Genomic DNA, 25,730 nt, shown 5'->3' on the forward strand with positions numbered 1-25,730 from the left:
AGGATCAGTCTCATTTAGATCTAGTTCAATTAGAAATCTCAATATTTACTATTAAAGTTATATAATGAACAGTGCATGTTATGGAGTTCTTGACAGTGTAGAGGTTGGCAAAATTCACTTATGCAACATTAATGAAAGAACATTTGTAAAAGAAAAACATTTATTATGAATATAATAAAGTTAAAAACACAAATAACTAACAAACGTACTAACTAAACAATGATGCGTACGTGAGTGTGTGTAAATCAGGGTGATCTCAAAATGGTGGCTTGCCAAAAGAGTAACACCTTCCTGTGGGCTTCTAAGATGGTCTAAAGATAGCGCCCCCCTCTTCTGAAGTGGCTTTACTACAGGTAGCGGGGGAAGAGATAGGTGCTCTTTAGCAATTTGTTAGCAAATCAACGTCATTTGTTGCTGCAATGCTTTATTTCGAGATGAATTACAGAGCTTTTATTTTGTGATGTTGTGAACTTTGGTCTGAAGCTGGGTGTGTTGCTTAGCAGATCTCTGAAATAGCCAACCTGAAGTGTATGAAAAAATAACACCAGTTAAGGAAATCAATCAAACTTACACACATTATAAAAAATAAAAAATTAATTCCTAGATAAACCAGGTACCGGGTAATCTGCACCATAGAGTGCATATATAAAGCTCTGCACACAACGTCCAGCACTCAAACATAAAAAAATTATAGTTTATTGTAAAACTGTTTGAGGAGGACTCACTAATGTGAAAGAATAATTCTGAAGTTAGCTCCAGAGCATTAACACAGGCCAAGCAAACAGCCCATTCCAAACAGTCATATTTATAACTGGCACTGCAGTAGTTTATCAACTATATATATAGTATATATTATACAGTATATAGTATTATACTGTATAATACGTTAATTATACAGTGCTGAATGGTGAGATTACATTTATAGATTTATACACTGTGAATGTAACAGAATGAATGATATAACAATAACTCAAGGACATTTCCCAATGATTCCACTACACATTTAAAAGTGTGACTCCTGACTCATATCAGAACAGGTCTGGAGTATTATTATATTACCTTAAACACAAACACAAAAGCATTATCATTTATTTTGACTGTTATCTCTTTGTGTTTGTGTGTATGTGTGTTACTAGGGTGGTTATGCTGCCTACAGATATACCCAACCTACTGCTGCCACAGCTGCTGCATTCAGTGACAGGTAAGATACACACTGTCAGGCATACATCTTTAATTTCATCATATTTTGTGTTCAAGAGAGGATACAATGACCTACCAACAGTAAACTATTGTTATTCCAACACCAGTGACTTTCTGACCGCATTAAGAGAGACTATTAGCTTCACAACAATCAGAAACGTATGATCTTTTCTGATCCATTTCTTTGCTATGCAATACATAACTATATGGGGTTTCACAGGGCAGAGGCAGGAATTTTAATATCCTAAAAACCTGAATCAGGAGAGAAAGAAATGTTACTGCTCCTGCTTCTTTAACCTGCAGCTCTAGGACTACCAGCTTCATACTCAGACAGTAAGCACATATAAAGTCATAGAAATTAAAAAAATAATTTGATGAATAAAATCTGATTAAAAATATATATATATATTTTAAAATAATGTTTACTTTGGTAGTCCAGGTCAGTACATTGAGAATGCAGATTTGATGTCTGTTGAAAATCTAAAATCTGACAAATGTATTTGCAGGACATAAAGTTTATGGACACCAGATGCATCTATAATCCCAAACAACATTACCACAAATAGCTATAAATTATAGACACACTTATCAGACTTTGCAACACATAATTAACACGTTCCCATCTTCTGTGACTGAAGTATATATCACATACCAGGTTTGCTCTTTTCTCTCCTTTATCCATAAGCAGCATACCTCCCTGATTTAATCCAAATGTTTTTGTTGCCAAACCTTATCATACCACAGACATTTGTCAGCTTCAACTATACAGTCGTTAACAGTTGCCTGACCAGCACCAAATAAATGTAATATCCCCCAGAGCATCAGGTTACAGGCTCAAAACTCATAGGCACCCTGGTTTTGAACCATGGAAAAAGTCTCATAAGAAAAGGAACATTATGAGCTTCACTGGGTTTATTACAGGACTACTGCATTGGACTGCTGGTCACAGTTGTTAAAGTCTCTGTTGGGTACAGGGTCATAGTTCTACCTAAATATGATTCTTGAACATTAGAAAGAGTGATATTTCATGGTGCTTTATCTCGCATATGCCTTCCCCCATTGTATTAATAATGGAAAAATTCATAACACTGTGAATCATTATTGTTAAATAAGTAAGCACTGCGGTGATATTTTAGTTGGTAATTGCACAGAACTTGTAGATGTTGTCGTCGCCAGGCACTAAACTTGACCTCGCCTCCGGCGATTTGACAAACGTGTTTGTTGATCCAGGATTTGAGAAGGAATAATTAGACACTTATACATGAAGTTCTGGAAATTGAACATTTATTGTAAAATAAAGAAATACTTACAGAGAGTCTCTGGGGTTCTGCCGGACACGTCACCAGGTTCACTGGATCATGTCGAGAAGAAGCCCAGTTCAATCCTAAGTCCACAGTATATATAATCAGACACAGGGTGGGCACAGAGGCGGTTCTTTTTCCCTGAGGGAATTCAGCCATTGGTCAGATGTACACTGTTTCCTCAAAGTGCAGTTTTTTGCAAGCACATCACTTTCAACTGACCAGGTGTCCCACTACTGTGGCCTTGGCAAACAGGGAGCTTGCTACAGTGGAGAGACCCAGCAGATTAAACATTTCAGGAGGATTTCATATCTTTTTCTCACCACGTTTCATGAAGCACCTCATTGTATTAGTTCTGGCTGATACAATGAATTTCCATCACACACTTTTCTGCGAATTGTATTTTGGGTCAGATTGACATTCAGATTGATACCGGCTCTTTCAGTGGTCGTGCTCTGGGCCTGACCCTGCGTCTGAGTCAAAAAGATATACATCATTCCAAATATAAGAAACAGTTGTAGCATTATTGATTATATGGATTATACATCCAAAAATGTTCATAGGATATAGGTAAAATATAATCACAAGATACAGAGAAACATAAATATCTCAACAATCCCTCTGTTGACATGTGTTAATCACATGTCACTAAAATCAGGGTAAGGCTCCCAGCATTTCATCGGGCTATTGCATGAAGTAGTCCCCCTGGGACCCTGTACATTAAGTTTAGTTGCAGCAAGAGGGGGGTTCTAACCACTGTTAAGGCTCCTGTGAGAGATTTTGTGTCAGGAAAGCCTTTTTCTAGCAAGTAGGGGCTGTATGCACTCAAAAGGGGCCAATTTGGGTCAAAACCGTGTCCAGAATGGGTCCATACATCACCATTTGGGGCTATGTGACTAATCATAATTGAGTGTCAACTTATTGGGGAAGTCCGAAAGCAGGGGTCAGAGCGATTGAGGGGACAGTCTGTAACGCAAGAGCAAAGGCATGGTCAATATCTGGTAAGTTGTCACCATCTGAGCAGAAATCATAAGAAACGCAGTCCCTCATGTCCCTTGTCTCCTCAGAGTGAGCTAGCAGAGGCAGTTGTAATGCACGTTCAGTGTCAGATAGTATGAAGGCCTTAACCAGTTTAGACCATTTGCCAAAGAATTAAGTCATAAAATCATCCCATGGTTTCACGCCAGAGTGTTCCTTCATTTCCACAGAGAGTGAACGCAGTCCATGGAGTGCTTTAGATAAGGTACCGTCTGGGGCTGTGTTGTTAGGGATAAACATACAACATTGTGCACCCATCATAGCACATACATCCCCTTTCTCTGTTAACAGGAAATCAACTGCTACACGATTTTGAAATGAAATGAGGAGGTGGCAGACAGCTGTTCGTGTATCGCAGATACTGCGTCTCTGGTGAAATTGGACAAGCGTTGGATGTTATAGTGGAGAGCTGATTGGGAGTAACTGGGAACATAGCACTAAGGATATACATGCTAAAAAATCATGCTGCAATGTTATTTGCCAGTTTATATTCATCTGGGACCCCCTTGGGAATTCCTATAGCATCCATGTACACCGGACTACTGGAGAATGCATCAACTGATCTGCGTGCCCTAGGGATGGCAGTTGGAGTCGGGGGGGACGTGGTGGAGCTTGGGGTTAGTTTCTTTTTGAACCATAGTAGAGGAAAAACTATCACTAAAGGGATTAAGGTCAAAAACAGTACTGTCCCCCTAAACCAGTATAACCCAGGGTGTCTGAAAGGATGCCAAGGTCTTTGCCTTGGTTCCATTTTTCCTTATTATTTAATTAAAATACATGCATGATATTGTGGATTTATTTCAGAGAGAAAATGAAACAGAAGAAACAAAATTAAACTCTAACACTGTTGACTCTGTTAAATGATTAAAATGAATAGAAAAATTTAACACAAAAGGTAAAAATAAAACTCTAATACTGTGGACTCTGTTAAATGATTAAAATAATTAGTAAAATAGGAAATAAAAGTAAAAAACTCCGTCGTCGGTTCACAGGTCCCGCCGAGAAGGTCTTTATCAGTGTGTGAGAGGGGGTGTGGTGTAGCTCTGAGAGGTTACTAGCACTTCAGGCTGTATCAGTTGTAGTGTGTCCCAAGGTCTGTGTGCTTGCTTGGGGAACTGGAGCGCTTTATCAGTGTGTGAGAGGGGTGTGGTGTAGCTCTGAGAGGTTACTAGCACTTCAGGCTGTATCAGTAGTGTGCCTGGGGGAAGTGGCAGAGACCCAGCAGAACGCATCAGCACATCAAAACGCATCAAACAGCCGGCGTCTGTAAGATTTTATAACAGTAGGTCTTGGTTCTTCCTCCTCGAAAGTGCGCACGCGTAGTCCCTCCTCTTGGCATTTGGAATAAGGAAGTGAACAGGAGACACTCTCAAGGCCTTGACACAGCTGATGCCATGAGGGCCAAACTGTTGTTGTTGGAGAAAAGGTATTATTGTGTTCCTGCTATATCGGCTAAAATGTTCTGTTTGTACAGAAATTCGAAACAACTAAGCCAAAACAACGAAACAGAACTGTGACCCACATACATTCTAATTTCAAGATGACACAGTAGGAAGGAAAAGGTTATTTATTTATGATTTGTATAAAGGCCTAATATCTGGCTCAAACTGCTCATGCTTCCACCCCCCCTTTAGTTGCAAATAGTTTCAGTCAGACCCCCACTATATAGAATTATTCAACCCTAACAATCCCTCTTTTCACACCATTTAATGGTGTGAACCACTTACTGGGGATTTCCATGTACCCCCAACCTTCATTCCATCCAGTGCAAACCCGTCCTCATCATCATCATCATCGTCAGCATCACCTTCGTCCTCAGCATCTTCATCACCAGCATCGGCATCCTCAGCATCAGATCAGCTGGGGGAATGAGGCATGTTTTCCTCCATCAGAGCCATGGTGATGATTTTATTAAGCAATTTCAGAGTCTGCAGCCATGTCTTGTCATGGTGCGTAAGGTGGAGAGGGCACTGGTCACCCAGCCACCAGGGGCAGTTTGGAAAAAAAAAATATTTTAAGAACTTCCTATAGCTGTGCACACACATAACCCTCTCCTGCCAGTAGCAGATCCAGGGCCATTCGTTTATATGTGACCACACAGGGTACAGGAGCAAGCTGTTCAGATATCAGCTTCTGTCAGATCTGCTCCAGGAACAAAATTGTCAAGAATTGTCAGTGAGGCTTTTTTAATTTTAAGAGTCAGTGATCTGGATCTCAGCCTTGTAAAGATCCTTTCGTGGAACTGATACTCGCCTACAGGCCAGGTGTTTAAGCTTGCACTGTACAAGCCAGGCGCAGGGCGTAGTCGGTCAGGGTGGAGGAGGTGGAGTTGACACCGGATGGGAGTGGGTTGTGGAGACATGGAGCCCAGATCCCAGAGATTGAAAGGAAAACAAACTGAAAAGTGATTAATATGCTGCAGTGCGTAACTGAGTTTACAGTAAATTATATAAGCTTATATTTGAAAAGGAAAATAAACAAATAATCAAAACAAGACATACAGGTAGACCCATCTTTTTTTGGTCAACAATTTCTTTACAATTTTGAGGAGTAATAGCCAAATAAGTGGACATTAAAAAATAAAAGATTCAAAAAGTGGCAGAAAAGCGACAGAAATCTTTGGCATTTCATGAAATATTAAATGATTAACAAGCTGAATTTCAATAAGCAGCAAATTTAACAGCATTTGAGTATTTGTGTTCAAACCATTTTCCAAAAGTCATCGACTGCATCATTACATCATAATTCAGAAGCTTTGACGTCAAACAGCCCTGTGGTAAAACAGGCATCACATACAAAGGACAAATGTGTGAGACAGCTGAAACAAAACAAAACAAAATTAATAAAAGTCATTCTGTCACACTTTCCTTTATGATAAAATAAAAACAAAAAGTAGAGCTTAACAACGTCTTTCAAATTAGGAGCATTGGATGTTAAGATAATTGGTAAAACAAAACACACAAAAAGAAATTCCCTTCTTCTGGTTCTTTAAAGGTTAAAGTGTTGCAAAGTAATTAAAATATAATTATTGATATGGTATTCAATGAAGTGTGTAAACAAGGGGGCTTGTACTATGGTTTGTGCTTTTCATTTAAGATGAAACACGCTATGAGTTAAAGTGTTTTAGACATCTGTCCCTTTAATTGGATTAAGATTTATTCTTCTTTCAATGGTGAAACATATTTATTTTTAGGTCGCAAGAGTCTAACAATAATTACATGGAGGGTGAATCAAACTCCTATTTTAAAGGCCAACTGTAAATAGATTAAACATGTCTTGATTATTTAATCTTAAATGGATGATTTGAATGTGGAATTAAAGCAACTTCAGGTGAAACCAAAAAAAAAAAAAAAAAAATCTAATTCTAGGCAGCACAGAATTAAGTTTAAAGTAAAGTTTGAATTTCTCATCATGATATGATTGATTTTGCTCATATAGAAAGCACATGAATGATTTTCAGCTCTAAGAAATACAAGTAAATTTCCTCTTCTCATCAAACCTGAGCAGAGCAAAGCAAGATCAGCTCTGTCTAGCTTCACGGAGCTCATTGCATCAGAGAATCAAGTTCTCCATACTACAAAACAAAAACAATTATCATCTTCATTGTCACAAAACCACAGATGAGGGTTACACTTTTGTAAAGATGTAAAATGGCTCAAAAATAATACAAAACAGAGAAAGAAAAATCCCCCCCCCCAAAAAATAAAAAAAAAAATAAAAAAATTGCACATTAACTGTACCTAGAGATGGACTTTTAAAGGACACATTAATGTGATTTGGTTAATCACTCATCCTTGAAGTTATATTAAGAATCAAATAATAAATTGTCTGAAATATTAAACCGGTGTATCCTATTATCCCTGCTGTGTGAGAATAAGCTATTTAATGATTGGATTTTGTGTAATAATTTGGAGGCCAAAAGCTTTTCTCCGTTCCTCTAATGGACTGGATATATTGGAAAAATCCAAAATAACAAATTGGTACCAAAAGTGTAAATTTAACAATTTCTTTTGGAGTTTTTTACTTCTGAATGAAGCAATAGTAAAAACAAACAAACAGACAAACAAACATCCAAGCCTCCTTATGGTCTCAATGCCAGTTGCAACCTGTAAGGATTCTGGCCTTTCCCAGATGGCTTTCCGACTCCCAAACACTCTTATCTCCCTCCTTTCATCCTGTGCACTTACAAAAACGTTCTATTCCCACTTCTCTTCCCCTATTTTCTTTGCCACTCAAGTTTTACATTCTATTATCCATCTCAGAGCAAGATATTACTGAATTGAAACATCTCACTCCTATAGATCTTTCTTATTCCTAAACATAGCTTTATCTTTCTCGTCCTTAGTTCATCTCTCAAACCTTCAGTCAACATTCTTTTACTTTCTTTGGCAAATCCTTTACACGTTTACCCTCACATCCATACATACAACATACATCAAATGGCAGGCGTATATCGCCTCTAGTCTAGTTTTTGTATTATTTCTGTCTTTCCTCTGTCAGTCAGTCGGTTTTCTCTCAGTCTCAGTCAGTTTTTTCTGTGTCTCAGTCAGTCGTTTCCCTCTGTGTCTCAGTCAGCAAGCTGACCTTGACTCTTTTTCCTCTCCTCCTCTCTCGTTTTCACAGACACACTTTTTCATTCACACTAGTTCTTTCAGAAAGAACTCCCTATATTATATAATCAATATTAATTTATAATTATTATATTAGTAATTCTTTCCCTTTTAGTACCGACAGCCTATGTGTTATTGGGGGAAGTGTTTTTTTTTTTTTAAATGACTGGGATCATCCATCCCTGTTTAATCCACCTGTGTAATTTTCTCTGTTCCTCTTTTCTGGCTTTGTCACGATCCACAGAGTGTTCTATGGCTTTTAAAATGACCGCCTCTATTTTATTACGGCAGGTCGACATTTTATTTTCTTTCAAAAGGGCCAAATGAATCACCTCCTGGAATGTTGCATTAGTAGTCGTCATTTTGTTTGTTTCTTTAACTACTTTTTTCAAAAAAAATTTCACAATTTTTATCAAATACTTAGATGTGGAGGACGCATTGCCATGTATACTTGGTCAGAACAGGAAGCTTCTACTACAGAAATATTTTCAGTAGCGCCCGTTCTCTGGGTGTTTAACACAACCAAAATACACACTTTTCCACAAACTATTAATATTCTGCCAATATCTATTCCAACCCTCAATACCCTTTCAGAACTGTGACTCAAAACACTCTTTGTGTTTCGTAATTACCTTGATGTCACAGGAAACCACCCCACACTTTTCCCCTTTAGTCCCAGACTAGGAAATCCCTGATTCCCTTTTTCACTTCATATCCGACTCCGGACACAGATATGAGTGTGGCCCCAGGCCATAGGATCCCAGATCCTTTAATGGTTCCAAACCATAGGGTCCCAGACCCTTTAATTTATAGTGCGTGCTCCAAGCACCACTTTGTCAGTGTTCCAAACACTTCTCAGTCCCAGACTGTAAAATGATTTATAGTACGTGCTCCAAGCACCACTTTTTCAGTGTTCCAAACACTTCTTAGTCCCAGACTCTAAAATGATCTGTATCTATAGTGCGTGCTCCAAGCACCACTTTTTCAGTGTTCCAAACACTTCTTAGTCCCAGACTCTAAAATTATCTGTATCTATAGTGCGTGCTCCAAGCACCACTTTTTCAGTGTTCCAAACACTTCTTAGTCCCAGACTCTAAAATTATCTGTATCTATAGTGCGTGCTCCAAGCACCACTTTTTCAGTGTTCCAAACACTTCTTAGTCCCAGACTCTAAAATTATCTGTATCTATAGTGCGTGCTCCAAGCACCACTTTTTCAGTGTTCCAAACACTTCTCAGTGTGGCCCCAGGCCATAGGATCCCAGATCCTTTCAATAAATATAAATGGTTCCAAACCATAGGGTCCCAGACCCTTACAATTTCCTTCACTTCACTCTTATATACTTACATCTCGTATTTCTCTTTGTTCACAGTTAATTTAGTTATTTTTCCAATCATAGCCGTTTTAGTTATAAAAAGGTCGCTGCTCGCCTGTTTTAGGTTGACCGGTCTTTTCACTGTGAACAACGAGATCCTCGAGATGTCATTTTATCGTCAATACGATCTGTCTTTTTTTCCTTCACTGGATCACGTCGGGGTCACCAATTTTGTCGTCGCCAGGCACTAAACTTGACCTCGCCTCCGGCGATTTGACAAACGTGTTTGTTGTTCCAGGATTTGAGAAGGAATAATTAGACACTTATACATGAAGTTCTGGAAATTGAACATTTATTGTAAAATAAAGAAATACTTTCAGAGAGTCTCAGGGTTTCTGCCGGACACGTCACCAGGTTCACTGGATCATGTCGAGAAGAAGCCCAGTTCAATCCTAAGTCCACAGTATATATAATCAGACACAGGGTGGGCACAGAGGCGGTTCTTTTTCCCTGAGGGAATTCAGCCATTGGCCAGATGTACACTGTTTCCTCAAAGTGCAGTTTTTTGCAAGCACATCACTTTCAACTGACCAGGTGTCCCACTACTGTGGCCTTGGCAAACAGGGAGCTTGCTACAGTGGAGAGACCCAGCAGATTAAACATTTCAGGAGGATTTCATATCTTTTTCTCACCACGTTTCATGAAGCACCTCATTGTATTAGTTCTGGCTGATACAATGAATTTCCATCACACACTTTTCTCCAAATTGTATTTTGGGTCAGATTGACATTCAGATTGATACCGGCTCTTTCAGTGGTCGGGCTCTGGGCCTGACCCTGCGTCTGAGTCAAAAAGATATACATCATTCCAAATATAAGAAACAGTTGTAGCATTATTGATTATATGGATTATACATCCAAAAATGTTCATAGGATATAGGTAAAATATAATCACAAGATACAGAGAAACATAAATATCTCAACTCAATATCCTTTTGATTATAATTCATCATTTACTCCCTCACTTTTCCCACTATACTTTCCCTTTTTGTGAACTTGGTTTCAATGAGCAGTGCAGGATGGCAGAAATATGTCTATTTCTTCCTATGTCCGGAGGCTCTTGACAATGGAGCAGCTCTTTTCGTATATATATATATATATGTGTATATACAGTATATATATATATAGTATATACAGTATATATATATATATATATATATACACAGTTGGTTCACATAAAAATAAACTATTGACTCATGAATGATGATCATGGCTGTATTCGCCAAGGGAGAAATAAAGGAAAGCCTAGATAAGAAGCGGAAAAAGATGTATACCTCTCCTAAGAGCTTTTATAGAGAACAGACAGCTGAAATGGACAGCAAAGTAGGTCAAACCAGTGGTCCTCCTTTTATTAAAACCCCTAACGTTCCAAACACATGGACATAAATTAGATGACACAAGTAGCCTATTACTAAGTTATACACAACAACTTAAAAAAGCATTTCCTTGAAGCTGACTGGCATCCTATGATTCAAACTCTAATTCAAATGAAAACATATGATTTACTGAGTTAGCTGTGAAATGCGAACCATACATGTAGATTTGTTTGCATTATACACTCCTGATCAAAAGATTAAGACCACAGCTAAAAAAAAAAAAAAAACTCCTAAAAAAGGAATTAAAGTGTCAAAAACTGACTCAGTAATGAGTAGCTCCACCATTATTGTTGATCACTTCAAAAATTCGTTTTGGCATGCTTGATGCAAGTGTTTCCAAAAGGCTAGTGCGAATGTTGCCCCAAGTGGTGAAGATGGCTTCACGAAGGGCATCCACTGTCTGGAACTGAAGTCCATTTTTGTAAACTTCCCTTGCCATCCATCCCCAAATGTTCTCAATTGGATTAAGATCAGGGGAACACGCAGGATGGTCCAAAAGAGTGATGTTATTCTCCTGGAAAAAAGTCTTGGTCAGACGGGCATTGTGAATTGGAGCGTTGTCCTGCTGAAAAGCCCATTCGTTACCACACAGACGAGGGCCCTCAGTCATGAGGGATGCCCGCTGCAACATCTTCACATAGCCAGCTGCTGTTTGACGCCCCTGCACAACCTGGAGCTCCATTGTTCCATTGAAGGAAAAAGCAGCCCAGATCATGATGGCGCCCCCTCCACTGTGCCGCGTAGAAAACATCTCAGGTGGCATCTCCTTGTCATGCCAGTAACGCTGGAAGCCATCAGGACCATCAAGGTTACATTTTTTCTCGTCAGAGAATAACACTTTCTTCCACCTTTGAATGTCCCATGTTTGGTGCTCCCTTGCAAAGTCTAAAAGGGCAATTTTGTGGCGTTGAAGGAGACGTGGCCTTTGAAGACGTTTCTTGTTTTTGAAGCCCTTCCTTCGCAGATGCCGTCTGATGGTTATTGGGCTGCAGTCAGCACCAGTAATGGCCTTAATTTGGGACGAGGATCGTCCCGTGTCTTGACGGACGGCCATTCGGATCCTCCGGCTCAGCGCCGTTGAGATTTTTTTGGGTCTACCACTTGATTTTTTTGTTCCATAACCCTGAGGATCTTTTAAGAAATGCAAAATGACTGTCTTACTGCGTCCAACCTCAGCAGCGATGGCACGTTGTGAGAGGCCTTGTTTATGCAGTTCAACAATCCTACCACGTTCAAAGACGGTGAGCTTTTTTGCCTTTGCCATCAAGAGATCTTCACAGTGTGATTACTTGACATGAAATGACATGGAATCCAAATTTTTGCACAGATTTTGGCTTTTAAAGGCTGTGGTCTTAAACTTTTGATCAGCTGATGAACAGCCTATTATGATTAGTGATGGTGATTATTCTTGTATCCTGTAAAGTGAGTGCAAGTCAACAGCAGTGTGGAGGGCGCACACCCTTAAAGGACACCAGCCAAGCAGCGATGCTGCTTCTGCTCTGATCCTGAAGCAGTAATTGATATTAATAATCCTTCAAAATGTTTACCCTCATCAATGCTGCTAAAAACTTTAATCTTGATGGTGTTTTCCTACACCTGACGTCTATTGCACTTCTGTCCATCCTGGGACATGTGGCTCTCTCTGAGGTTTCTACATATTTTTACCCTGTTAAAGGTTTTTTTAGTAGTTTTTTCTTACTCTTGCTGAGGGTTAAGGACAGTTAAGGAAAGCCCTATGAGATAAATTGTGATTTGTGAATATGGGCTAAACAAATAAAATTTGATTGATTGATTGATTGATTGATAAACCGGCTGAAATACAAATATAGGGAGTAAATTGTCTCCTGGATTTAGTTGATTCTTGTGTGGTAGTGAGTGGATACATCAGTTAAATGCAATAGGAGAACAAATGAATGGACTTTTTTAAGCTCTGTCAATCAACTTAGTAAAGTCATAGATCAAGATACCGTGATATTACTGTACAGAGCACACCACTGACCACATTCCAACACACACATATGCTGCTTTTATGTTAAGAATGGATACAAAATTTGTATTTAGCAGTTGAGAGACCAAAAAATAAATAAAAGAAGACGAAGATGAATATTACACTTACTCTCTTGGTTTCAGTTGTTTGTTATAAACATATATCATTGATCATGCTGTTTCTGTTGGATGTGCTAAGAGGCAAATGTATGCCAACCCATTAATCAATAGTTTAATAAGGTGATAATGAATCAGTTGACTTTTCACTTTGATTTGCTGCCCCCAAGTGGCCAAACATTGAATAAATGGATCTATAAACACTGAGCAAAGGCTTTCAAGGGGACTGTTTGGATGTTAAACCTTTGTCTGGTGGATATTTGAGGGCTTGCTTGTGTACCAGTGTATCCTTCTTGTGCCCATCTGTGCAGGGTCACCCCGGCACCAGGTGAGTTAGGTTTGTGCCATGAGGGTCACAAAGGGGAAGCAGCAACAGCTGCTTTCATGTGGCCTTACCAGAGACAGCCTGACTTTTGTGTTATACAAACAAACTAGTCCAGTATGGCGGATTCTATATCGTGCGGGCTGATCGTAGTGGTAATGGCGGATCCTGTGTCGCGTTGGCATCATATAATGGTGGTGGACCACGACCGAGGTCGGCGGCTGATGATGGATCCTAATAAGCGGCAGTGGACAATGACTGTGGAGTATAGTGGATCCGATCTGGATGGCGGATCATGATCTTGCTGGCTGCTGACCATATACTATGATTTCAGCAGGACTGCTTGACATATAGTATTGAAAGTTATCCTTCAAAATGTTTACCCTCATCAATGCTGCTAAAAACTTTAATCTTGATGATGTTTTCCTACACCTGACATCTATTGCACTTCTGTCCGTCCTGGGAGAGGGATCCCTCACATGTGGCTCTCTCTGAGGTTTCTACGTATTTTTACCCTGTTAAAAAGGGTTTTTAGTAGTTTTTCCTTACTCTTGCTGAGGGTTAAGGACAGAGGATGTCACACCATGCTAAAGCCCAATGAGACGAATTGTGATTTGTTAATATGGGCTATACAAATCAAATTTGATTGATTGATCAATAAAGTCAAATAGAAATAACTTTAGCAGTATTCAGATCATTTCTATCAATCTACAGATCAAAATATAAACCCCATTTGTTTTCAAACAATTTGCAGTCAAACAATCATGTGGCATCAAACACCAAACAATTGTCCACGCTTAAACGCACGTTTTAACGTGCGCAACGTAAGCGATTGCGCAACTTTACAATCCTTACGCTAAAAAAATCTTTCTCTTACCGGCCGTTTCTCCAGACTTTTTATGGCTGTACCAGCGCTGCTTTTTCCACGTTTTCTAGCGCAGCTTTGCTGCTGCTGGACAGAACGCTGTCTGATTTGTTTGCCACTGGCGTTTCCTGAAAGAGTCTCTCTTCCCCTTTCTGTCCTTTCCGGTCAGGTGACGCAATGACGCGGATTTCCCAGGTAACGCTCTGAGGAGGGATTCCCCCAGCTGTCAGTCGGCGCTGCATATTAACCCCTTCATATCCAGCGGGGATTTTCCAAGTTGACTTCACAATTTGATTGATTGATACAAACAAATGCAAATGCAAAAACAGTCAGCACAATTTTTTTTCTCGAATCCACGAATTTATATGATCCTGCTTGTGCAGGATCTTTTTTTTGCACAATGTAATTTATTTATCCATCTTAACGTAATTTACTCCACCCGATTTTCTTGACCTCAACAAAAGCTACACAAAATGCTTTGTGACACTAAAAGTTACTCCCACTGAAATCGATGTCAAATCTCAATTTTTAACACATGCACACAAGCGGGTGTGTTTAAATATGTCTCATAGATTGTGGAGCAAATCAAACAAACACAAAGAAAACATCAGTACTTTACGTGTCCTAATATGATTAGTGATGTTGTTTATTGTTGTATGCTGTAAAGTGTGTCCTGTAGAGTGCAAGTCAACAGCAGTGTGGAGGGCGCACACCCATAAAGGACACCAACCAAGCAGCGATGCTGCTTCTTCTCTGATCCTGGAGCAGTAATTGATCATAATAATTCATCATTTAGTATTGATGTTTGTGATTGGGGGTCAATCATAGAAATCCTGTATTTTGTTGCCTCTGTTGACAATTTACCTCCTAGTTTACGAGTTCTACTCTCTCATCTCTGCTTCACCATCTGTTTATGAGTGAGAGGTTCAGTGGGGGCTGGGCTGGCCCTTGGCCTGTGTGTGTGAGTGTAAACTCTGCCTTGCTCCCAGACTCATAGGACACGACTTGATCAGATCACAGAGACACACCAGCTATTTATGGATTGCCTCGCGGTCTACAGCAGACAGTCTGGTCAGAAACTCCCCACCGTTTGCTTTAAATGGTTTATTTACCTGTGTCGCTGCCTTCTATTGTAACTGCATTTTTTTGTGTTTCCTTGTCCCTAAATATCCACTCTCTATTAAGACATTATGCATTTCACCAGGTTCCTAACCATTTTGTAGAGCTGTGGAAAATATACTTTTCATTTTTCTATTTTCTCTTCAGGGTCACTTTAAAAATGCATTTGACTTAAATTGCATTTAAATCTGTGTTGTATTGTCAGCCTACCTCACACTGATGCAATGACCCTCTCTGTCTCTCTCTCTCTCTCTCTCTCTCACACACATACACATATACATGGGTTAGGGCTCTGCACTGTGAGATAAGATAGGTCAAAAGTGGTGGTGATTTGAGCGTGGGTCTTGGGGGTTGTGTATATGTGTTTGAGTTGGGGGGAGGGGGATTTGCATGGTGAATAGCAATGTCTAAAACTAATCGGGATTAACTTCTAATCGCTTCAACCACTGGGCCTCTATGCTGCTCAATTATGGGCCCTAGCCCTTGATTGGCCCTTATCATAAATAGGCAAGGAAGGGAGGAAGGGGGTGGGGGCATTGCGTGGTTGAGGGATAGATTGGCTACAGCATGGTTGTTCACTAAGAATGAACACTGCTACTGTGGCTCAGGGGTAAAGTGGTCGTCCTCCAACCTGAAGGTTGGCGGTTCGATCCCCAGTCTAACCCATCTGCATGCCGAATTGTCCTTGGGCAAGATGCTGACCCCGAATGGCCTCCCATAGAATAACAAAGTGTTGCGAATAGATGCACTGTGTGAATGTAAAACTGTACTGTAAATCACTTTGATTGGTCATCAAGACTAGAAAAGCGCTATATAAATACAAAACCATTTACCTTTACTGTCTATTTCTTTACTGTATAAAATTATTATTCTTTGATCCCTTGATTGTCTGTATATTTAACCATTTTCAATAAGCTTTTTGGTATTCTTCTAGTTCATTCAAATACATTTCAAATCCTCTGCTTTCTTAACTCTTTTTTAGCTGTTTCACTCTGCTTCCCAGACTTATTAATCGCAGCCCATGATATTATTTAATTAAGGCTGTCCTCTGAACAGAGGAGTTGTAATAAAAATGACAAATAATGTGGTCGCCTCGACATTTTGGTCCATACAACTACTAGTCAGACTGCCATGTTTGCTGTGGAAAATAATATTCCTAAGATGATCTACCCTCTTGTTTAACTATTGTACACAGAAGAAACATTGCAATTGTAATTAAATTCAGTAAAAACCTTCATGGAGCACAGATAATGAGTCCTTAATACTTTTGACACACTACTTGAAAGCTAACTTTGAACTGTAATCTAAATAGCTAAACTCTATGGAAATTGCATAGCATGTTGATGCTTCCAGAGATTACCTCTGTATTTTCTTAGGAGATAAGACACTGCTTCTCTGGGTTGAAGGATTAGAGTCTGTTGAACATTACCCAACACCCGAGCCCACATCACAGCTGGGCGTGGACAGATGTGGTCTGTTGTACTGTGAGTACACCAGAGCTCTTAAACTAGTACTGACTACTACTTGAACAAACTATCGGCTTCATGGGAAGTCTTTGCCGAGGCATTTGGGAGAGAGAGGAAGAGAGGGAGTGGAGTTAGGACGAGCTGAATTAATGAATGAATGAGCAGCTATGAAAAAATTTTTTTTACTCATTTAAGAAAACTTTGTGATTATGTGGTGATCAGTGTTGATAATGTGGCTTAATTTCAGACAAATCAACATTTAAACTGTAGCGGGTCAGAGCCGTCAGCTGTGTCTGTGTGAGTGTCTACACGAGTGTCTACGCATGAGTGCAAGAAAGAGAGAGAGAACATACAGGACTACACACTGTGATATCTCACTTAATCTTAAAAAACGCTGTTACCTTCCCTCAAGTTGTGGGAGTATCATATAGAAGCTACCTAATTCGGTTAGAGTAATCAACCACTTACAGTATAGTGATTAATTTGGCTCAAACAAAAGGTCATCACTGTTAGCAGTTTCCACTGTGTTTATTTGAAGCTTTTACGAGACATCACATCAGAAAATTATTATTTGATTCATTGGACAATGGCTATTGTCCAATGTACCTCTGAATACCTCTGAATATATTAGAGACTAATTATGATGTAATAATTATTCCTTCTTATATTATGAAATTGGAGCAATGGGCTCTGAGGAGATGCAGATCAGCATAACATTTAATACATAATTGAATGAAATACTCATTATTATGACAAACACCTCCAATAGTAACATACCTGTATCTCTGTGCAATATTTATGATTTAAAATGAAGAACTAATGGCTTGTAATTTGGAAGACCTGCTCAATGGACGGGACATAGTGTTTGGATTAACCATCCTCTATTATCTCATGTGTTTCCCCAGTTACGGACGAGTATACGCTGCCGACCCCTACAACCACACACTCACTCCAGCAGCCACATACAGCGTTGGTGCCATGGTAAGCGTGCCAATGCCTCGCATAGATCGATTTTTTCCATCACAACTCCTCCTCATATCATGCATCCTAATTCTCTTTTTCAAAATGTCACAAATATATATTAATAATAATATTAAGCATTAAAATATGATCACAGTCAATATAGCCCAAGCAAATGCTTCGGAAACCAACATAGTTTGGGGGGGGAAATGAATGTCTTACCTTAATTCAGTACTATCTGATGCTTTACTTTGTTATTAAAGACATTGTAGATCTCAACAAACATGCAATCAAGTGGTAGAAACAAGTTGCCCATAGAGACCTTGGAATGATTCAATCAACCTGCCAATTGGACAGGTCTTGAAAGCATCCAGTCTAAGGGAAATCATCATGGTTGCTTGCATCCAAGCACTCATTGTTTTGGTTACTATCCAAGCTCATGACAACAGGTAAGATTTGGATTGGGTGATTAACTGAAACCATCTCTTTTACACCATGGCAACGTGGTATATCACATGTTTGCATCTTACATTCATGAAAATACCTAAGCTCCTCCGCTTACATTTGTGCTGGACATTGTCTGACGAAGCAAAAACAGCATTATCTTCAAAAAGTGGTGATCCATTTCTGAGCTTAGCCAAGTGTTTTCTAAGAACCCCCCACAAGCCATTGCTGGTTGTGCAGCCTTCTCCAAGGCTACAAGCAAACTGCCTTGCGAGTTAAGAAATGGACCACTGTTACTTGACCAAGACAGAATACACATTGCTCCAAATAAAACTGAGACATGACAACTGTCCAGAGCCTCTTTTCAATTACCAAGGCACAAGCTTTCACCAGAGAAGCATCATATCTCGAGCCTACTGCTCTTATTCTAACTACGCTCTTTGACTTTCCAATAGGAAATCTCGTCTGGCCCCTTGGCTTGCGCCCAAAAGGTCAACCTGGATAATCTCTCCTTCAGGCTGGTACTAGCATTTTATGAAAATCTGAATAAGTTAGAAACAAATTCCAGTTTTTCAACACAAATCCTCCCAAATACACTTCACATTTGCAATCAAGTATAAACACGTCAAATTGACATACACATCCTGTAGCCACAAGCTGAAATCAGGTTTGACTTGATATGAAATGTCAATTCAAGTTACACAAGTAGTGTTAATGTTGACTGAAAAATAGCCACTGCCCTTCACCCCCTGCAGACACTTAAAAAGGGATTTGGGTTTATGAATGTCACCTTTTAGTTAAATCATTCAAATTATGAGCAGCCAAAATGTGAAATTAGAAAAGTATTCACCTCAGAATGCCAATATAATCCCCACTATACATTTTGGACAAATATGGATCGTGTTATGTTACCTGTGTGCTCTTCCTTTATTTAAACAGATTTACATATGCATTTAAGAAAAAATTATGTTACTCTATCAAGTGGTCTGAGTCGACTATTGAAGCATTAGATGGACTCATTAATAACTAATATCGTATACGTCTGAATATATTACTACATGCCATTTGTTAATTGAAAGAGGTTTTGGTTGTTGCTGTCCTACCGTCATGCTGAAAGTGAAAAACAAAAAGGAAAACCCTTCCAATATAAATAATGGTGAAAACATCCACAGTGCAAAAAATGCACACAGTCAAACATTATATGCAGTCTGAGTTTGTCAAGTCAAGGATTATTTTCATATAATTGTGAAAACAATGACCAAACTAAATGCCCGGACCAATTACGAAACACTTGGTTCTTGGTCACAGATGCATTATCCGACCCCCCCTTACACCCTTTTAGCAATATTGATCTTTTCTTGGTTTTAAACTGCACCTAAACACTGCATAGAGATAAAAAGAGGCCATGTTATCCACAATGAAACTCATATTCACAGATACACCATACATGCTGGTTACATTTCTTACGGAGATAGTTCACCGAAAAAAATGAAAATTCTCTTGTTATCTACTCAATACTAAGCAATACTATATTAAAGTAACGGGTGACTCCTTCTTCAGATAAAATAAATCAACAGAAAAACATCCCTCCATACTGCTTGTGTGGTGTCACCCAAGTTTCCAGAAGCCCCAATATTAAAATTAAAATCGTTTGAGTAAAAAACTTACCAGTTATTTAAATTATTGGATTTGGCTGCAACACTGTTTACCCCTGCAGTTTATGGACTCAGACACTTTACCCAGCCCTCCATCAGCATAGTGGTGGGTAAATACTGATGAATTTTCATTTTTTAGTGAACTATCCCTTTAAGCTGACTATAAAAATATGGTTCATGTAAACGTTTATCCAAAAATGTTTTCCTAATGCAATTTTATTTCTGTCATTTCTTACACTAGAAACCATACATTGATTACTATTTTCGTCAACTGTTCACCAAATTCTTCAAACAATCTCACTTCAACTCCCCCCCTTGCTTTCCCCCTCCCCCACCCCAATCTCTTCTTCAGTCACCATGCACGGTTTTCTGCAGCGTTGACATCTCCTCACTTAAACTTAATTGAATTTTGCCTGTGCTGCTAACAGCAGTCCAAATGCCACATTAATCCTGCCTGTAAATGGTGATGAATGTCTTCATGCCTTGGCAGCCAGGTCCATGTTAGTTATTATATTTCTAATTTGGTGGATACCACCTCATCCTGCACTCCCTGGTAATGAAATAATTAGTCAATTTGATAATTAAATCCCTCGTGGTGCTGCAGCCGCAGGCAGGAGGCAAGGGAAGAAGGAAGCAAGTAAGAAAGCAGGGTGGAGAGGATGAAAAGATTGTTGAAACTTGATGTTAAATCACATAAAACACAAACCAGACTGAATAGATATCGGTCAGCGCAGCCACAGTGTGGTTAGTGAACAAACTGTTCCATCAAAGATGTAAAGGGCTAGTTAAATATTAATGCAAACACCAATAAATCTTGTCGATGCTGCCACATCAATTGATTGGGCAATATCATTGTCCAACACTAATCCAACATTTAGACTGCCTGTGAATCTTTCCTTTGCACAACCAGCTCCATATCGTTTCTCTATAGTGAACATTGATACCCCTCGTAAGGCTACAGACAATTAAGGGATATCGGAGAAGAAGTAAGGTGAAATTACAAGTACAAGCCAAGGTTTTAAAGTCAGAGCTGGTGAAAAGGACCACGGGTTATATAACATGAACAAAGCCAAGCTGTTTGATTACATTACCATGCTGAACACTTGTGTAATATGTTACTGTTACATAAGTGTTAGGGTTACACATAACTATAATACATTGTAACCATAGAAAAATAAATGGTTGCATAATGAAATTTCAGATTTTTTATAAATGTGAAAGCAAGTAGTAATTGCTCATGTTGCATTGAGGTTTATACGTTGTTGCCACTGATCGGTTCACATTATAAACAAAGATGATGGACACGTTTTTTAAAGTCCAATGTTGTTTTTCAAACTCACATGTTCAAGTAGTTGTCAGAGAAAATAATGGAATTAAATGTAACCCTCCACCGTCCTACCTTATTTCCTGACTTGGATCTATAAATATGCTGATATACATCTTTCCAACCTGTCTGACCAAATCTCACAAAAAGGCATAAGGGGGGCATGTTAACAAATAAACTTGATTTTCACCAGAGGGGGACCAAAATGTTTGCGCAGATAGTTATTAAATGTTATTTTCAAAGGGTAAACATTGAGAGTGATTAAACAAAGGCAAGCTAGGATGTAAAGTGTGTTTGTCAATTTACAATCTGCCCTGGATCTGTGTTCATGTCCTCAGTGAAATAGAAGTAAAGTCGAGACATGAATGAGGGAATTGTGGATACAGTTGAAGGAAATGAGGTGTGATGTCTGTTCTTTTCTTACTGCACCGGTCCGACAAAAAGACACTAATTAACCTTTCCTGCAAGTATTAAACATGTTCCTACATCTTTCTCTTGCCCGACACAGCTTTTAGCTGTCCTTGAATCCAACAGTAAGCTAATGCACTGAATAGACACTCAGATGCTTAACAGAACTTTTATCTAAAGACTACATTACCTTGTGACTACTACAGTAGCTTTCCCAGCTGGTTTATGGCAGCTTCACCCGAATTACACCCTAATTACTTTAGACTAAATGGTTATTTTCTAGATTAATAACATTCATGAAATAAAAACAATTACTCCAAAGACTAAATGACAAGCCAAACACGTATCACTGAGAGTGTTTGACAGCTTAACTCCTTCTCTGAAATGCTTGAGAAACACAAGGTCCAGGGCCCGTATTTATGATAAAAAGAAAAAGACATGGAGTTTCACCGAAACACACAAAGCTGGAACTTTTACCAATATTTTTTTTCATTTCTAATTTCACAAAAACAAAGAATGTATTCTAAAATATCTAAAATAAATGTTGCTAAAAGCTGCAACTGCCTCTCCCTTATCTTCATACAATGAAAATCAGCATGATCCATCCAAAATGTTTAGCCCTCCCTTATTAACCCCACCCTTATTGGCACTGCTTCAAATCACTTTTTGACGTGATTTCTTGAATTTTATAGTTTCCTCCCCTATCTCATAGTTGTATTGACTGGATTTCTTTCACATAGCTGTTGGCATGTACCCCTGGCATGAAGCGTCTCGCTGTGCTTGCTGCATGACGGTTGCTCCGGTCTTTTCATCCCCCATGGGTTTGCACTGGAATAACGGTAATGTAATGTTGAAACTCTAGTAATGGTTTTTGCTGGACTAAGGGGGGCTAATGAGGGTGTGTGTGTGTGTGTGTGTGTGTGTGTGTGTGTGTGTGTGTGTGTGTGTGTGTGTGTGTGTGTGTGTGTGTGTGTGTGTGCACTTGTTTACATGCCTTTGTCTTTATATGTGTGTGTTTTGAGATTTTGTTTTGGTTGTGTATGCCTTTGTTTGTGTCTATGTGTGTGTGTCTATGTGTGTGTGTGTGGGGGTGTCCGTGTGTGTGTGTCGTTGTATTTGTCCATGCCTGTATGTGTGTGTTTCAGAACGCATTCACCCCACTGACAGATGCCAAAACTCGGAGTCATGCTGACGACGTGGGGCTGGTGCTGTCCTCTCTCCAGGCCAGTATATACCGGGGAGGCTACAGTCGCTTCACACCCTATTAGCACCACCTCCGACCTCTAATCAACCTTCCAACAGGACAGAAAGAAAGTGTGTGTATGTCTGAGTGTGTGAGCGAATGAGAGACAAAAGGAGTTATCAGTTAAAGGTGTACTGAGACCCGGGTATTGCAATACATGCAGTTTGTGCATAATTTCATCATCTCCTGAGAGAGAAGTACAAAAAAAGAATACGAATAAAATGACAGCTGATATTTTTCATCTTATACCTCAGATATTTTGTGCTGTGTATTTTGATATTGTGGGTTTTTAATTTCTAAAGATTTGAACATAGATTATCAGCTGTAGAGTTTTTTTTCCCCTGGTACTAAGAGAGAGCTGCTATAGTAACGATAAGGTTCCAGTGGGAATATTTATCAAATTCAAATTTTTAGGGCTTGTAAAGAGCTCCAACTCTGTAGGATACGTCATAGTCACCCTTGAGATTTTTATGTTTCCTAAGAGTGTTTAAGCGACTTTGCTAGTCAAGTGTTGTTGTTTTACTTCTCTCAGCTTCCTTTGGAAGTTCCTCTGTCAGTTTAGAAATTATAGTTTTTCTTACCCTGGTTTGGGAGAAGGTTAAGAAGAGTTGGAAACATGAAGGTACGAAGAGTTATTCTCTGAGCTTTTGAGAACAGAATGGATGAGTTCGAGAAGCTGAGAGCAGCAATGGTTGATCATTTTGGTCCATGGTCTAAAATTCATGAGCCTTTATCTTCTAATATTGAAACTACGACCACATGCTATTAATTTATTTTGGCTAATCTGAAAGAACATAATTTGTATCTGCATGGTCACAAAAAATGCTTTTATTGAGGCCTGAAATCACTCAGAACAGCTCATCTTACAACATGAGCTGTTTTGATTTGTACCATGAAATGAGAAATTTGCATTAAATTTGAATTATAAGACAATAAGTAAAAACTATAAAATGAGGTCTCCTACTCATATTCCCTTAGGTGAATGCAATATGTTTATGTAGTAAACAGCACAAGTATTTACTAAATAACTACAAAAAATATGTCCTCTTCTTATGATGAAAAAAATGCCACAATGTATTTAATGAGAATTTTTGTTTTTGTCAATTATCCTGAGATAATGGAGTAATTAAGTCATGATTGCTGAAAATAAAATAAGCCAATTTTTACCAATCAGAGCTGCTCTCAGACATGTGGTTCAGTCTTCCTGACAGGGAGAGGATGCTTTGAGTCATGTTTTAGGTGTGTTGACTTAATAATGAGGTTTTATCTCTTCAAGCCAAAGGTTGTTATGGACATATCTGGTGTGTTTATGTGTATAGTCAAGATTCCACATAGATATGAATTATGAGCTAAGTAAAAAAAAAAAAAAAAAGATTGTCATGGCAACTGAACTGTTCAACTATTTAATGCTTACTCCAATGCTGAGATATGAAAAATAATTAGGGCCAAGTTAATATGAAAACATGCTACTTGTGAAAAACAGATGTCTAAGTTGTGACTTAGAATTTGATGGTTTGAAGTTTTTGGCACTAATCCTCTTCCATACAGAGCAGTGTTGGCCATCCAGATGTAGATGTTTTTTATATAAACTTCCAATATATTAATTGGTATAACTGATGGTTTTTATATTACAGGAAAGATTTAAAAAGTATATATAGCAGTGGCCAAAACCACTGTGTCTATTTGATCATTTTGTCAAATTTGTTCTTCCTTTGTTTTTGTTGTTTATTTGTTTAATAATTACAATTTCTGGGGGGTAAAGTATGATAATCCAACAATGTATTATATTTGAACTGTGCAGTGAATATGTTCCCTTATATGAAATACACAATGGTATAATGTTTTAGATTTAGATGAATAGATCAGTTGTTAGGGCAAGTGATCTCATTTTCTATCAAATCATACCCTGATTTTTATTAACTCTTTTCAAATAATCGTATAGATACTCTCATTCATGTGTTCTTTTTTTGTCCACTGTATTTTTTGCACATTGTAATTTTCACATGAAACTGACACATATCAGTGCTGTAGTTGTAATTTTTCTTAACATTTTTTTTTATCGGTTTTGCAGTTTCTGATTTTCTTTGCACTCATGTTGATATTAATGTGACATCCTCTAGTTTATTTTCTGCAACTCAGACTTTACTCTTTGAAAATTACTGTTTGAATATTACAAAAGTAAAAAATATGGGACATTAACTATTTGTGGACAGACGATGATGTAAATAAAAGTTAATGACATAAATCTGCAGTGCATTTTAAAAGCACTACATTGGCAATAGGATCTAGGCTATGGCTGCATTGCAAGCAAGCCCATAAGCAATTTCCTCTGCCACATTCTGTTTACAACTATTCCCAATTATTGGTGTTGTTACATATCTCTCTTTTGTATTTATGACAAATTAGATAGGAGAACTCTCAGATGCATCACATTATAAAAAAGGCAACGGTGAGAGCCTCTGTGCCTTTTGGCTCTGCTGGTTCAAACCATCGTCTGTGTACTGTGTGTGAGGACTATCGGTCTGAACCTAGACGACTCTTAGTCCTCACTATGCTGAATGTCTGACTACGCAACTACTTTATCAAAGCTCTGCTTCCAGTAGGTGTTGTGGTTCAAAACAAAGCTTCCGACTTCCTATTCACTGTATGTGCATGTACTATGGTTCTTCCACTAATCAATAACCATCAATAAAGTTTTGTTTTCTCAAAAAGTTTTCATCTCTTTCCTATTGTTCAGCATCTGAGTGAAACTATCCTCAAAGGAAGATGGCCATGTAATGGTTTTGGTAAATGTTTTTGTATTTATATAGCGCTTTTCTAGTCTTGATGACCACTCAAAGGGCTTTACAGTACAGTTTTTACATTCACCCATTCAAACACACATTCAAACAGTTCATCTATTCGCAGCACCTTGTTATTCTA

General features: G+C 38.6%; 1 protein-coding gene across 4 annotated transcripts in view; it reads left to right on the plus strand.

Moving 5' to 3' along the window:
• rbfox1 (RNA binding fox-1 homolog 1) overlaps positions 1-25,489 on the plus strand; it is a 75,277-nt gene extending 49,788 nt beyond the window's left edge. For 3 of the 4 annotated variants that reach the window (XM_053443444.1, XM_053443446.1, XM_053443447.1), the window contains exons 10-12: positions 1,137-1,201; positions 17,680-17,755; positions 22,711-25,489. In XM_053443444.1, the coding sequence (XP_053299419.1) occupies positions 1,137-1,201; positions 17,680-17,755; positions 22,711-22,833 (264 nt within the window). In that variant the 3' untranslated portion in view covers positions 22,834-25,489. Of the gene's footprint in view, positions 1-1,136; positions 1,202-17,679; positions 17,756-22,305; positions 22,405-22,710 lie in introns of all 4 variants that reach the window. The other variant, XM_053443448.1, reaches the window with a different exon arrangement.
• Positions 25,490-25,730: the final 241 nt, after the last annotated feature.

The sequence above is a fragment of the Pleuronectes platessa genome, chromosome 16 (assembly GCF_947347685.1).
Source record: "Pleuronectes platessa chromosome 16, fPlePla1.1, whole genome shotgun sequence".
Taxonomy (NCBI): Eukaryota; Metazoa; Chordata; class Actinopteri; order Pleuronectiformes; family Pleuronectidae; genus Pleuronectes; species Pleuronectes platessa.